At 45.8% G+C, this 16078-nt stretch overlaps 1 protein-coding gene across 5 annotated transcripts in view; it reads right to left on the bottom strand.

Annotated features, from left to right (window-relative positions):
• COL14A1 (collagen type XIV alpha 1 chain) overlaps nucleotides 1-16078 on the bottom strand; it is a 236029-nt gene that overhangs the window by 15514 nt on the left and 204437 nt on the right. For all 5 annotated transcript variants that reach the window (XR_015140401.1, XR_015140400.1, XM_086335693.1 and 2 more), the window contains exon 45: nucleotides 14395-14583. Coding sequence is in view for 3 of the 5 variants with exons in the window: in XM_086335693.1 (XP_086191819.1) it covers nucleotides 14395-14583 (189 nt within the window). In the remaining 2 variants the exon portion in view is untranslated. The remainder of the gene's footprint in view (nucleotides 1-14394; nucleotides 14584-16078) is intronic.

Here is a 16078-nt window from a genome sequence, read left to right on the forward strand (position 1 = left end):
CATCATTCCAGCATAATGCCCACTACCCCAGACAAGGGCTGAGATCCAGTGCAAGAATCTGCCACTTATTACACAGACCTTCCAATTAGGATTTCAAAGCAAACTAAAGCCACAGAAACAAGTGTATCAGCTCTCAGGGCAAAAAGAAGACAAAACAGCAGTCACAGGTTTTGTTATTGTAATAGTCGTATTACAATAGTCCAAAGCTAGGGACACAATTTAACGATAATTGTAACTTGTCAGTGACTTCTTAAATTACTTCTTTGTGTTTGACTGGAAATTGATTTTATCCTAACTACAATTAATTTCAGAAACAGATACCCAAAAAAGTGTTAGTCTACAAAAAGAATTTTCCAGTAGGTGCTATTCTTTCAAGGTGTTTAAATCTACATCTTGCATTTCCCTTTAAAAAGCCACATCTGGAATTTGAATAATGTAAAAGAGGTAGGAGAGAAAGACACCCATTTAAATGGTGAAAACAGGCAGACAGAGCATGAGCCAACCCTTCACAAGAGCCCTAGAAGTCAGACTGCTTGGAAATCACTCTTACAGATGAACGCATCACCCTGGTTATACTGCAAGGACAGAAAACCTTGGTTCAATTCAGAGGAGTGTGACTAAATGCATATTCCCCAATTCTGTACTACTTCTCCCTTCAAAAGATGCAGCTTAGTCCCCTTCTATTTGAGCGGGGGCATGTCTTAGGGACTCTCTGCTAACAAGAGGATATTCGGAAAGCAACGTTGGGACTTCTGAGTCCGTAACAGGCACTGTGGCCGCCCCTGCCCTCTCTGGGAGCACTGGTTCTGAGGAAAGCAGCTGAGCAAACACCCAAGTGTCCCTGTAGAGACGCATCCTTCTCAGGCAAATGTAAGCAGAGTGGCCAGGGAGCGCCTGAGACCGCCATCGTCCTGGGTGGGGTGAGCCAGCCACGTTGGCAGCAGGTCAGCCTGCCCCAGTGGAGCCTTCAGATGACTGTGCCCGGACTGGCATCTTACCTGCAGCCCCATGAGAGACCTGGCCTCCCCAGGTGGCGCTAGGGGTACAGAACCCACCTGCCAATGCAGGAGACGTAGGAGACGTGGCTTCGATCCTTGGATCGGGAAGATCCCATGGAGGAGGGCATGGCAGCCCACTCCAGTGTTCTTGCCTGGAGAATCCCATGGACAGGGGAGCCCGGCGGGCTACAGTCCATGGGGTTGCAAAGTCAGACACGACTGAGCAACTAAGCACGCACCAGAGACCCTGAACCCGAAGCACCCAGCTAAACCAGTCCTGAACCCCAGACCATAGACTCCATGATTACACATGCTTCCTTGTTTGAAGCTAAGTCGTAATTGTTCACAGCTTGTTTGTTCACGGTAACAGATCAGTACCTAGAGCTTCTCTCTGCAGCCATGATAATGCAAGGGGTTACTTTGTAACGGGGGGGGGGGAACCCTACAAATAAAATGTGGTATAAAGATAAAAAGAAGCAGCATTCATTGCCAAGCCTTAAGGTCACTAAACATTAGGAAAACACAATCCATCAAACTTTCAGAGAAAGGTCTTGTTCCCAAGGACATTCAAATTGGACTTTACCAGATAATTACTGGGTGAGAAAAGAGAAAGTTCTGTTTCTCCGGAATTCATCTCAGGAAATGAGAGGCAGAGGATGGAGAACGCCAGAGAGGAAGAAGGCAAGCACGGATTTCTGCAGATCTTTACCAGCAATGAAAAGATGATGTCTCACGCAGCTGAGTGTCAACCATGTGCTACATCGCAGGGAAGACGTGTAAATATTTAGGCATTAACCAGCACATTATTATGAGAGCTCTACCGGCCCTCTATCTTTCATCAAGTTGGTCTGTCCCATAAAGAAAGTTTTTCCAGGAATAAACCAGGATACAAGGGACATTAAGAAGTTTCACAGACGCTTACCATTGCAGCCTTCCTGGCTCACAACTGCTATGCTTCACTTCTGAGTCTGTGACCAGAGGTTTCTGCCAAAGGCATCTTCTGTGCCAACGGCTCTTTTCAACAACAGGAATACTGAAGGCAGGAACCCTGCTCCTTTCTCCAGCTTCGAACCCATCGGGGACTCTTTTCCTCTAGACCTCTCAGCACCGTGAATGCACAGGAAGCTGGCACAGGCAAGGCACTCGGCGTCAGCTTTAGCAGGGGTGCGTCAGCTCTCGCCCTGAAAGCCACTTCTGTGTCTCTGAAAGGCAGTGGCCCTGACTCATGGCAGCCATGGATGCTGGTACCTTCTCTGCCCTTGTCTGCTGGTGGAGCTCCGCTGTGTTTCATTTTCTTCTCCCAGCTCCCTCCTCTCATTTTCTGAAACAAAGTCCATCTTTTTTCCAAGTTAACCACAGAATCTGACTGATGAAAACTGATCTTTATTTAACTCTTGTCTTTCTTTACATTCAGTCATTAGAAATTTGATCTTCTATGGCAGAGAAAGCTCCAAGAGAGTCATTTCTAGACTTCAAAAGTCACTCAGGGATTTTATCCTCAAAGAACAATAACAAATTAACCTAGGGAGCCAACAGAGGGTAGAAACCACTCTGCACACACGCTCAGTCCCTTCAGTGGTGTCCGACTCTGTGACACCATGGACTGCAGCCCTCAGGCGCCTCTGTCCATGGAGTCTCCGGGCAAGAACACTGGAGGGGCTTGCATGCCTCCTCCAGGGGATCTTCCTGACCCAGGGACCTAACCCACATCTCCTGTGTCTCCTGCACTGGCAGCAGATTTTTTACTGCTGAGCCACAGAAGAAACCACCCTAGCATCAAGCTTTTACGGTAGAAACCACCCTCGTATTAGCCTTTAGACAAACGTGTTAAGGGTAACATTCTAATATTGATATTTTTAGTCCTCAATAATAATATTGGACTAGAGCACTTCCATCCAAAAGATTTGATCCAGCCAAGCAGATGTAAAGTGCTAGTGAAATTTATAGAAACCAATCAGGTCCAGCAGGGCAGGGCTTTGCAGTGGATACCTCCCGGTCATTTCCCATAAACTTTTTTTCAGGGGCTGGCATGGGGAAAGACACTGACCCCAAGAAGTGGGAAAAAAGACATGATGAAAAATCAAAAGGTGCCTGAAAAAGTAGGCGAAGGTGATTTACGTTATTTGCATAATGCCAGGGATGTGTTCGCGATCCTAGCAGACCCTCACTGTGAGCACAGCAGAGACAAATGCAGAGGCCCAGTCATGGGTAGAGCTCAACTACATCATCTTGAACTTGGAGCTGTCGCACGTTAATAATTCTTAAATACAAGTACATTTTGACTCTTCATTATGTTGCCAGTGTAGTTATGCTGGAAATTTGCATGTAGGGATAAATCTCCTGACAATCATTCACTCTCCTTTTACTTCTTTATAGTGCCCACTAGGGCACTCGGGTTTATTTTTTTAATTATGTGTGAAGGTAGGTTATATTTGTTATCTATAACTTTCAGTTTAGAACAGTAACAGAAATGCTACAAATTATTTGTTATAAATTAGGAGACATTATGTTTGCTAGGCTTAAGAATCAGGGCTTTACCAGTTTCAAACCCGTTTTCACCTCAGGACCGTTGGACATGCTATTGCTATCTCTCCTGGAATACTGTCTTCTGACTCTTTTCGTATTGTTATGACCAACCCTAAATTTTCACATCTTGGCTAAAACATCACTGATTCAATAGACTAAGTCAGAGTCCCCTCTTCCATGCTAATAGAGCAGCCTGTATTTTTTCATAATATATAACAAGTGAAACTGAGCTATTCATGTATTTTTTCTTTAATGTCTGTCTCCATGCAAGGCACTTGAATAGAAAAAGCTGACATGCAGTTGGTGCTCAGTAAGTGCTGGTTAGATGCATGAATAATCAGAAAGGCTAAATTGTAAGATTACGCACCCAAGATTACACAGCTAGCACGTGGCAAAGTTCAGACCCTAACCTGTATGGGATTGAGACATTATTTCCATCACCTTATTCTGTTTCCAGCTACAGAGGCATCACACACAGTGAGGTGAAAACAGTTCTATTCTAAAATATTGGAAGCAGAACAAGATCAAATTACTTTGAGCCAGGTTTCTCCTATTTGTCCCCAGGGTGAGATACTGCAATAGAGGTCTACCTCCATCCATGCATCTCAGATCACCAGATCTGTGACCGATTTCCCTATAGGTTACTCCCCTACTGAGCCTATGCTAAAATCTAGAAGACATGTCAAGTGCCAAAATATATAACCATAAAAAAGTCTTTATCACGTTCATATGCACCTAAAGCAGTTCACCTTTCAAAGCTGGTCGTCTACCAGGTCGAGGAGGCCCCAAGACCACCCAGACATAGCAGAACAACACTCGTAAGACGCTTGCGAATCGTACAGCCACAGTCCGCTGAAACACCCGGTCACCTGGCAGCTGATGTGCTGTGAGTTATGGACATTAGGGGCAATAATGAAACCGGGTTCACCAAACCCTGCACAGCTCTGGCCTCCGCTGGGAAAACCCCACTACACAGTGAATTCACAGCGACGACAGGGCAGGGGGCACAGGCTCAGGCAGTTGGTTCTGAATTCTGGTCCCCTGCTGTCCAGCAGGTGGCTTTTGTGACAATTGACCATCTCATTGAGCCTCAGTTTCCTCACCGAAAACAGGCTAGTACTGATCTCATAAAATCTTTATGAGCATTAATATCGTACTAAGCAACTGACAGTTTATTAAGTACTTGCCAAAGACTCTTGAGAGTCCCTTGGACTGCAAGGAGGTCCAACCAGTCCATTCTGAAGGAGATCAGCCCTGGGTGTTCATTGGAAGGACTGATGCTGAAAATCCAGTCCTTTGGCCACCTCATGTGAAGAGTTGACTCACTGGAAATGACTCTGATGCTGGGAGGGATTGGGGGCAGGAGGAGAAGGGGACGGCAGAGGATGAGATGGCTGGATGGCATCACTGACTCGATGGACGTGAGTCTGAGTGAACCCTGGGAGTTGGACGTGAGTCTGAGTGAACCCTGGGAGTTGGTGATGGACAGGGAGGGCTGGCGTGCTGCGATTCATGGGGTCACAAAGAGTCGGACACGACTGAGCAACTGAACTGACTGAACTGATGAATCGATGGCAGCACTGCTTCTTCCTTCTCTTTTCACACGTGTATCCATTCCCCCCAGACTGCCCGCCCATCCAGGCTGCCACACAGGAAGGAGCGTAGCTTCTTTCTTCTCTTTTCACACACATGTATCCATTCCCCTCAGACTGCCCACCCATCCAGGCTGCCACACAGGAAGGAGCGTAGCATTGCTTCTTATCAAAGTTTATAGCTTGTTTTATCCAAAGGAGCCTGTGTATACGGGACACAGCACAATATCGGCAGACGCACTTGATGCCTAACAAGCAAAAGCCATAAATAATCATATTATCTCACACCCTGCCCCGCCAAGAGTCTTACGTAAACCTTGCATTTCATAAATATTTGTTGATTTATCATACAAAGTAAACCAGCTATGAATTCCAGCTGTTATGGATACACAATCTAAAAATGAAAATCTTTAGCTGGAAGATTCCTCTACTCTGATACGTTTTGGAGAGCCATGGAAACTGAAGTAACTGCATGAGACAGAATTCAGGAAATCCCCCCGTCCTTTTCAGGGAAAGAAAGAAGCTAAACTTTGTGGACTCTAGACCACTGAATTTAATTGTTGTCTGGGTTTCTAGATGGTTCAAGATCCTAGTGCAGATAGTGAACACCTGAGTACATGGAATAAGGAAGTGAACACAACGGTCACCTGGGCATGACATCCAGAGATCGGAATTAGACATTGGTCAGGAGGATCTAGTTAGGATCACACAAGGCTGTGATTGGAGAGTGAGGTAGTCAGAATAGCCAGGACTCAACTGCCACAGTTCAGGAACCAACAGAGGAAACTCAGAGCTGATCCGCTCCACTTGCTGAATTCTGGAAGCCAGGATACAGAGCCCTTTACCTGGAGATGGTGCACGGTTTAATGGGGAAGTGGAGGAAGCGCTTTTCTTTGACATAAGGTAACAACACAGTGTGAGCGAGGCGAGAAAGCAGGCGAGCAGCACGGCTGCCTCACGGTTGCTTCTGTGATGCAAACGCAGCCCCTCCAACTCTGGAGGCAGCAGCTAGGCAAGTCTCAGTGGGAGTGTTTTGGATTTCCCTGGTGGCTCAGCACTACAGAATCTGCCTGCCAATGCAAGAGATGTGGGTTCGATCCCTGGGTCAGGAAGATCCCCTGGAGAAGGAAATGGCAACCCACTCCAGTATTCTTGCCTGGGAAATCCCATGGACACAGGAGCCTGGCGGGCTGCAGTCCATGGGGTTGTACAGGGGACGCGGCTGAGTGACTGAACAACAACCACTCCTGCAGCTTAAGCTTTGGGTGCACAACGTGAGCTGCAGGTCCCTGTGAATCCTTAACCCCCGCAGACCCTCTGTCTGTTAGAGTCCATGCAAGAAGACAGCTAGAGACTGTTCCACACAATCTTATGAACATTAGTGGGTTGTCCAAAAAGTTCCTCTGGTGTTCAAGTACCAATAGAAATAAAAGACATATTTTTCTCTTCACCAGGAACTTTATTGAATGTATTCACCATTTTGTTCCATTACCTTCTGCCATGTTTCAGGCAACTTCATAATTCCATCTTCCCAAAACTGTTTTTTATCTTTTTGAGCAAAGAATTGCTCCAGGTGCCTTTTAGAGTCTTCCAGGGAATTGAAAGTTTTCCATTAACAGAATTTGTAAAGACTGAAATAAGTGGAAATCCAAAAGTACAACGTCTGGTGAGCACAGCGGAGGAGTCAGAACTCCCAGCCAAGCTACGAGAGTTTCGGCCTGGTCGTCCAAGAGGCGTGAAGTACTGTGCTGTCCTGACGGGCATTCCTGACCGACTCTGGGGGCTTTCGTTGAGTGCTGCTTTCAGTTGGTCTAATTGCGAACAGTGCTTGTTGGAATTAATCCTCTGCTTTTTCAGAAGGAGCTCGTGGTAGACTCCTTTCCAATCCCACCATATACAAAACAGCAACTTTTTTGGATGAAAACCAGCCTTTGGTGTGGTTGGTGCTGGTTAGTTTCACTTGCCCCACAATTTCTTCTGTCTCACATTATTGTACAGTATTCATTTTTTATCACCCGTCATGATTTGTTTTACAAATGTAACATTTTCACTATGTCTCAGTAGATAATCACATACAGAAATAGGGTCAAGAAGGCTTTTTTCTTACTTATGTGGAACCCAACCATCAAAGTGATTAACATAACCAAGCTGATGCAAATGATTTTCAACGCTTGATTTGGATATTTTGATTTTGTCGGCTCTCTAGTGATATAATATTTTATCTGTGCTGTGTTGTGTCTGACTCTTTTCAACCTCATGGACTGTAGCCTGCCAGGCTCCTCTGTCCATGGGATTCTCCAGGAAGCAACACTGGAGTGGGTTGCCGTGTCCTTCTCCAGGGGATCTTCCTGACCCAGGGATTGAACCGCGTCTGTTGTGTTCCTGCCCTGGCAGGCAGGTTTTTACCACTGAACCACCTGGGCAGCCCCAGGATAAAGCTGATTGTTCTCAGTGAATGTCTTGATTTGATCATTGTCAGTTCAACTGGTCGACCCCCCCTGAAGCCGACCCAGAGACACATCTTCAGCCCGAAACTCCGTCAGCCCCTTTCAGCAGCTCAGTCAGTCACAGCACCTTCTCCATATGCTGCATAAATCTCATTTTGTATTTCAGTTGCATTTTTACCTTTCTTGAAATAATAAAGCATAATATGCCAAATTTAACTTATACTGAGTACATCATGAGAAACATTGGGCTGGATGAAGCACAAGCTGGAATCAAGATTGCCAAGAGAAATATCAATAATCTCAGATATGCAGATGACACCACCCTTATGGCAGAAAGTGAAGAGGAACTAAAAAGCCTCTTGATGAAGGTGAAAGTGGAGAGTGAAACAGTTGGCTTAAAGCTCAACATTCAGAAAACGAAGATCATGGCATCCAGTCCCATCACTTCATGGGAAATAGATGGGGAAACAGTGTCAGACTTTGTTTTTTTAGGCTCCAAAATCACTGCAGATGGTGACTGCAGCCATGAAATTTAAAGATGCTTACTCCTTGGAAGGAAAGTTATGACCAACCTAGATAGCACATTCAAAAGCAAAGACATTACTTTGTCAACAAAAGTCCATCTAGTCAAGGCTATGGTTTTTCCACTGGTCACATATGGATGTGAGGGTTGGACTATAAAGAAAGCTGAGCGCTGAAGAATTGATGCTTTTGAACTGTGGTGTTGGAGAAGACTCTTGAGAGTCCCTTGGACTGCAAGGAGATCCAACCAGTCCATTATAAAGGAGACCAGTCCTGGGTGTTCATTGGAAGGACTGATGCTGAAGCTGAAACTCCAGTACTTTGGCCACCTGATGCAAAGAAGTGAGTCATTTGAAAAGACCCTGATGCTGGGAAAGATTGAGGGCAGGAGGAGAGGGGACGACAGCGAATGAGATGGTTGGATGTCATCACCGAGTCAGTGGACATGGGTCTGGGTGGACTCCGGGAGTTGGTGATAGACAGGGAGGCCTGGCGTGCTGCTGTCCATGGGGTTGCAAAGAGTCGGACACAACCGAGAAACTGAACTGAACTGAACTGAATATGCCAAAAATGTAGCCTTTTTCTTCCATGTTCAATATTAAAATGGCTACACAAAAATTCACCAATTTTGATAACTTTTTAAATGCACACTGATATGACAGCTGTCACAATAAAATCTAATTGTTTCTAATGAAGTTAAAGACAATTAAGCACTACTAGGGGCTTCCCTGGCGGCTCAGTGGTAAAAACCCACCTGCCACTGCAGGAGACGGGTTCAGTCCCTGGTTGGGAAGATCCCCTGGAGAAGGAGATGGCAGCCCACTTCAGTATTCTTGCCTGGAAAATCCCATGGACAGAGGAGGCTGGCAGGCTGCATCCCATGGGGTTGCAAAGAGTCGGACAGGACTGAGTGGCTAAAATGACGACAAAAGTGGCCCTAGAGCCAGCTTACAGGAAACACACGAACCAACGTTTTGGCCAACCCAATTCTTGGCGTCTGGTCCCATCACTTCATGGCAAATAGATGGGAAAACAATGGAAACAGTGACAGACTTTCTTTTCTGGGCTCCAAAATCACAGCAGAAGGTGACCGCAGCCAAGAAAGTAAAAGACGCTTGCTCCTTGGAAGAAAAACTATGACAAACCTAGATAGCATATTAAAAAGGCAGAGACATTTCCTTGCCGACAAAGTTCTATCTAGTCAAAGCTGTGGTTTTTCCAGTAGTCATGTATGGATGGGAGAGTTAGACCATAAAGAAGGCTGAGAGCCAAAGAATTGATGCCTTTGAACTGTGGTGTTGAAGACTCTTGAGAGTCCCTTGGACTGCAAGGAGATCCAACCAGTCCATCCTAAAGGAAATCAGTCCTGAATATTCATTGGAACAACTGATCCTGAAGTTGAAGCTCCAATACTTTGTCTACCTGATGCAAAGAACTGACTCATTTGAAAAGACCCTGATGCTGACAAAGATTGAAGGCGGGAGGAGAAGGAGACAACAGAGGATGAGATGGTTGGATGGCATCACCAACTCAATGGACATGGGTTTGGGTGAACTCCAGGAGTTGGTGATGGACAGGGAGGCCTGGCGTGCTGCAGTCCATAGGGTTGCAAAGAGTTGGACATAACTGAGTGACTGAATAGCAACAATACTTTGTTTAAGGTAAAGGAGATAAAGAGTTAACAAGATCGAGGAAGACAATTAGATGGAGTGAAAGTACAGTCTTCTATTAGGTAATAAGGAAAGTCATGAATGGTCATCACTTCATCTAGCTAATATAGAAGGAATATTTTGTAATTTCTGTTCTCTAAAAATGCATATTCTTTGTCTACTGCTGCTGCTGCTGCTAAGTCACTTCAGTCGTGTCCGACTCTGTGCGACCCCATAGGCGGCAGCCCACCAGGCTCCCCCCTCCCTGGGATTCTCCAGGCAAGAACACTGGAGTGGGTTGCCACTTCCTTCTCCAATGCATGAAAGTGAAAAGTGAAAGTGAAGTTGCTCAGTCGTGTCCGACTCTTTGCAACCCCATGGGTTGCAGCCGACCAGGCTCCTCCGCCCATGGGATTTTTCAGGCAAGAGTACTGGAGTGGGTTGCCATTGCCTTCTCCATATTCTGTGTCTATAATACATCAATTATAAAAAGGGAGTTAATCAAAGATCTTGAACCAGCACAATATGTTTCAAGCTGAGCTCATAAAATCCAAAGGTACCCTTTAACCTTTTAAAAAAATTTATATTGGAGTATAGTTGACTTGCGTGAAAGTGAAGTCGCTCAGTTGTGTCCAACTCTTTGTGACCCCATGGACTGTAGCCTACCAGGCTCTGCGGTCCATGGAATTTTCCAGGCAACATTACTGGAGTGGGCTGCCATTTCCTTCTCCAGGGGATCTTCCCAACCCAGGGATCGAACCTGGGTCTCCTGCACTGCAGACAGACGCTTTACCGTCTGAGCCACCAGGGAAGCCCCATAGCTGACTTGCAGTGCTGTGTGAGGTTCAGGTGCACAGCAAAGTGACTTAGTTACACGTATACATGTATCGATTCTTTTTCAGATTCGTTTCCCATATAGGTTATTAGAGTGTTGAAGAGAGTTCTCCACGATGCCCTTCAGCCTTTTAACAAACAAAAAGCGGGAAACAATAGTAAGGGCAAGTTGTGTTTCTGTTTGCCTCAGTCATGGAAGTCTGAACGCCGCATGTGCACATGCACACCGTGTCATGATGTAAAATGCACTTCTTCTTGCGCATTATTCTTTAAAGTTTGAAAACTTTTCAAAAAATTAGAGTAGAGAAATCGAATGGAGCACTGCTGATGAAAAGTTAACCAAAGTCAATGGAGTCATGATTTTTTTTTCAAACTTTAAACTTTTTATTTTGCATTAGGGTATAGCCAATTAACAGTGTCGTGGAAGATTTAGGTGAACAGAGAAGGGACTCAGCCATGGATATACATGTATCCATTCTCCCCAACCCTCTTCCATCCAGACTGCAACACAACATTAAGTAGAGTTCTATGTGCTCTACAACAGGTCCTTGCTGCTTATCCATTTTGAATACAGTAGGTGTCCATAGGGTCACACAGAGTTGGACACGACTGAAGCGACTTAGCAGCAGCAGCGTGTACAAGAGTCGTGTTTTTTTTTAATGAAGACTCAGCAGAAAGAGGTTCCATGCAATGCTGTGCCAGTTTCAACATCCACATTTCTTTCAGTCTTCCTTTTGTAGCTTATTACTTGCCTGAGTAAACTGCCTACAAATGACACTTATTTTTACCCTTTATAATATAGTGTCCTTTAAAATAGTACTCTAGTGTATAGAGATAATCATATTTTACACAGAAAAAAATCTCAAACATGATCCCTGTTTTTCATTTCCCTAACACTGGCTGACTTCCAGCCTCTTGGGACCTCAATATCTTCTTATGCTTCTTTTTTATATAAAATGCAAAGGTGAAAAGATTGCTGAAATTGCTTTGGTTTTGAAGTGTGACTGTTTTGATTTAGTGGAAAGGCAGACATTTTTCTGTATCAATCTTTCCCGAGTACTTGGACCACAAGGCTAAGATCAAAATATGAATCACTTTGCAGTACACCTGAAACTAACAAAATATGGTAAGTCAACAAAACTTCAATAAATTCCTTTTTTAAATTATTGTTCTCCTTGCAACCACAAATCCCAGTTGCAATGGGATTGAAATACTTTGCTGGGAATGAAGAGTTCTCTGGATGTTGGCCTATAAACCCCAATCTTACACCCCAAAGCACACACCCCCAGCTGGTGATCAACCAACATCAGCTTCCCGGGCTTCTCTGGAGGTCCAGTGGTGAAGAACGTGCCTCTCAGTCCCTGATCAGGGAAGATCCCACATGCCACGGAGAAGTGACCCAAACTGAAGAGTCTGCGCTCTAGAGCCGTGAGCCACAACAACCGAAGTCCGTGAGTCTGGAGCCCACGCTCCACGATAAGAGAGCCGCAAGGAGAAGCCCACGCACCCCGACCAGAGAGCGGGCCCCGTGGGAGTGAAGACCCAGCTCAGCCAGAAGCAACAGATAAGTAAATAAAAGGATGAGCCGCCTCCCTCGTCTCAAAGAGCACCCCTCGCTGTCTGACTGCCCACCCGCACCCACGTGTGCTTGTGAAACTCAGGACTCTGTGTTTACCACACTCTTTAGGAACATACGCGTACGTGTCAGAAAATTCCATTGCAGAAACTCACATTTCAAGGGTTGTCTGGGCCGCTATTTGAGGACCCCAGCAGAGGTTTCCTCTCTTTCCAGCACTCAGGTTCTTGCAGAGCAGGAAAGACAGTCTGGCAAGAACGAGGACAGGACTTCCAAACAGAAGAAAGACAACCTGTGCCTTGCCGAGTGACTCAGTGCCAGCCCTGTGCTCCCTGAGTCACAGCCGGTCCATCACCCACACCCTGGAGGGCATCCTGCTGACAGAGATGGCCACCGTCCCGGCTGCCAGATCGCTGGCATTCCGTGAGGAAATTATGTCCTTCTCTGCATCTACTGATTTAGTGCCCTGGCACGGGGAAACTTTTCGGAAAGGAAAAGCAGAACTGGGTTGCGATCACAGCAACGATGATCTAGCCAGGACCTGTTATTGCAGAGCAGTTCAGACCTGACCCCTGCTTTCTGCAATCACGCTGTTCACTAACATGTGACGACAGCTGAAACGGGCATGGCATTCAGGGGGCGGCGATATCTGTGGGTCTAGAACCATCAACAGAAACTTCATGCATGTGACAGGGGTTAAGCTGAATCTCGAACTAAGAGTAAGAAACACATAAGACAGGGAAAAGGAAGGTCATTTCCAGAAGTGGGAAGAACGAAGTGTCCAAAAGTGCGGAGGCAGAAGCGCACCTGGCCTGTCGGCATGGATCCAGAGTCAACATGAGATGTTATCTCTGTGATCTGCATCTTGCATCCCACATTTGAGCAAAAGAGTATATCCGCCCCATCTCATTAAAGCAACATGACTCATAGAGCAGGTCTCACTAGGCAGCTTTTCTCCGGATCTGCATTCTATAAAACCGTGTCCTAGGAAGTGTGAAACTCTTCCTATCGCCGCTTTTTGGTTAATCGGGAACCCCATTCTCCCACATCTCTTTGATCTGATCTGCTTCTGGAGTGAGAGATCTTGGTCAATTACAGAACTGGGTGAAATTCGATCAAAAGAGTCCATTACTATATTGCACAATACTGCTGAGACCTGGAAAGGGTGGAAGAAAAGGCTAAGGAGGATCTCTATTAGAAAGAAACTTAAGTAGAAAAAATTAAACATTGACCCACAGAACTATTAATAAAATACCGCCTCATGTTATAGGAAGATGAGCCACAAACAGATTAAATGTCTATTTCATTTGAAGCTTAGAATCAGCATGGTCTCTGTAGGCACATCTGAATCATTGAGTTGATATGACTCACGTCTTACCTCGAGGCTGCTATTGACTGTTGCCTAGTATGGGCACTCGCTTTTCCAGGCCTGGAAAGCGAGCTCTCTACTTGCCAGGACACAGGAGGACAGAGAATGCCGCCGGCAACATCAACAAACAATGCTGTGCTCATCAGGCCAGCAGCTACCACAGCCGCCGCAACAGTGCACGCTGGGGCAATGCGGGATGGGATAGGATAGAATACGAGCCAAAGAGAGACAAGGTTCACATCAAAGCAATGGTTTCAGTGAGCTCAGACTCTTGCATCTTCACATTCATAGAAAAGCGCTAAATTCATTCGTTTGAGATGCCTGTTTTTCTTTAATTAACAGTCATCTTTTGATGCTCCCACTACCCGGCTTTCGTTGCCAAAACAAACCTGGTGTGTATAACTGGCTCCTCCCTCCCCTGTTTGGAGCCGTCCCTAGATGAACCTGAGGGGCTGTGCCCGGGGCTTAAGTCCTCAGCAGATCTGCCAGATAAACAGCTCTCCCTGTGAGGTTGTGCTTCTTTCATTGTTTCAGTTGACACATATGTGTGACGCTACATCTGTCCAGATGAAGCATTTTCTAATTCTACCTGGCTGGGGCATAGTTTTTTTAATTCATCCATCCAGAGAGGAAACCTTTCTCTCATTAGCTCAAAAGCTTCTTAGAGGTTAATTGGGAGTTCTGGTCCTCCTGCATGCAAGCTTTATTAATAAACACGTTGTAGCTTACTCAACTTTCTCAATATTGGGGATAAACAAACAAGAAGCTGGAGAATAGATGGGGCAGAATTAATTTAGTCTATTCTTTGGAATGCTGTCCCTGCATGAGCTCCCCTGCTACCCCCGTGTCAGCGCACCCAGCAAGAGGCACGGCCCTCTTACCTCGCTCTCCTGGTGAGCCGGGCACACCTGCATTTCCTGGGAAGCCCGGGGCACCTGGGGGTCCTTGCTCACCAGGGGTTCCCGGGGAGCCCGGCCTCCCAGGCTCTCCAGGAGGCCCCTGGATGGTCCGCACTGATGACGAGTGGCTGGGAATCTGGTTAAGGATGGCCGTGTACCTGGACATGTGACCTGAGACGGGAAGGACAAAGACAGCGTCCGATGAACGGTCACACAGGCAATGGAAGGGCTGGGTGCACTACTTGTCAAGGCTCCGAACAATTCTGTCAGACACCCACCAAGGCACGCGGCGCGTCCCTCTGAAATAAGCTGATTTCCAAATGAAAGATCCTGCATTTCCCTTTGGATGATATTAGCAGCTGGACTGTGTTCAAATTCCATCTCATGCATTTGGAATTCCACAGCTCACGTCAGCATCTCAGTAAGTATCACTGAGCAGAAGTCATAAATTTTACCTTTACCCCCAACATTTATCTGACCCCTAAACCCTCACCCAGCAGCCCCTTTTCTCCAGCAATTTCCACCCAAATGATTTGTCTTCTTTCCTAACCCACAAAGCCTGCCCCACCCTCTTGCTCACAAATCCCCAGACAAGTGCTGTGTTTCAGCTCATCTCTTCATTGCCAAGCCTTTTTGCAGAAACCTTTACTTGAGTCCCAGCTGCAGAAACTCTCACTAGCTTTATTATTTTTTTAAATTTGGCTTTCTCTCATTATCCCTTAACTCAGTTGAGCCTGTAAGAATGGATGTTAATAATTACAAGTAAAAACTGAGAAAATATTTGATATCATAATTCCCCATTTTCCCAGAATCATCAGTAGACAACATTTCCCTACAGAAGTGAATTTTCCAAATGACTATTATTTATCTCTTTTTAAATATCCAACCCTAATAAGGAATGGCAACAATTTCTAGAGGGATGATTTCTAAGATACAGTCAATGCCTTCTTAAGCCTAGGAGCAGGACTGTCATTAGGACTGGGTGGCTGCTGACGCGGGCCCGCCAGGAGGCACATTCGTGAAAGTCAGCATAGGAGCAGACGTGTCCGCCTCTGCTGTTTCAGCTTCCTGCTCTGATAAAGGGGCCGTCCTCCACTACTTCTCCAGAGGTCATCACTGGAGCCTCACACAGTTCAACCTTTCCTAGCATAATTCTTCTGATTAGCTCTGGACGAAAAAACAGACAACCGAGTAAGTGAGGAATTATAAGCCACGTGGTAACCAAGCTCTGAGGCAGAGCTGAAGGGAGGAAAGATAAAGCTCGGATGACAGAGACACGGCTCTGGGGAGGCTGAGCTGTGCTCATGGGGCCACATGCAGTATCTGCCGTATTCTTCTCCGACAAGGACGTTGACAGGCAGGCCCTCCCCATTTTACAGGCCTGTTTCAGCTCTGGTATAACCCCGCTGGTTTCCGAGAAATTATTCACAGGAATCTGACAATTCCTGAGGGGAAAAACTGGATTTTGAAATCTCAATTGTTAGGCCACGTTTCAAACAATCACATATCTGCATAACATTTCTATTCCAAAGTGGAATAAGACAGTAACTATTGTGATATAGTCCTTATGTTATGGTCAATGAGTCATATTAGGATTTAACCCTTAGGTTTCCTTAAAACAATTCAGTACCCATTTACACTGTATACTTGCAATGAGAAACCTACA

This window comes from Bos grunniens, chromosome 14, assembly GCF_055505025.1.
Source record: "Bos grunniens cultivar Pamir isolate PY7600 chromosome 14, Bosgru_T2T1.0, whole genome shotgun sequence".
NCBI classification, from domain to species: domain Eukaryota; kingdom Metazoa; phylum Chordata; class Mammalia; order Artiodactyla; family Bovidae; genus Bos; species Bos grunniens.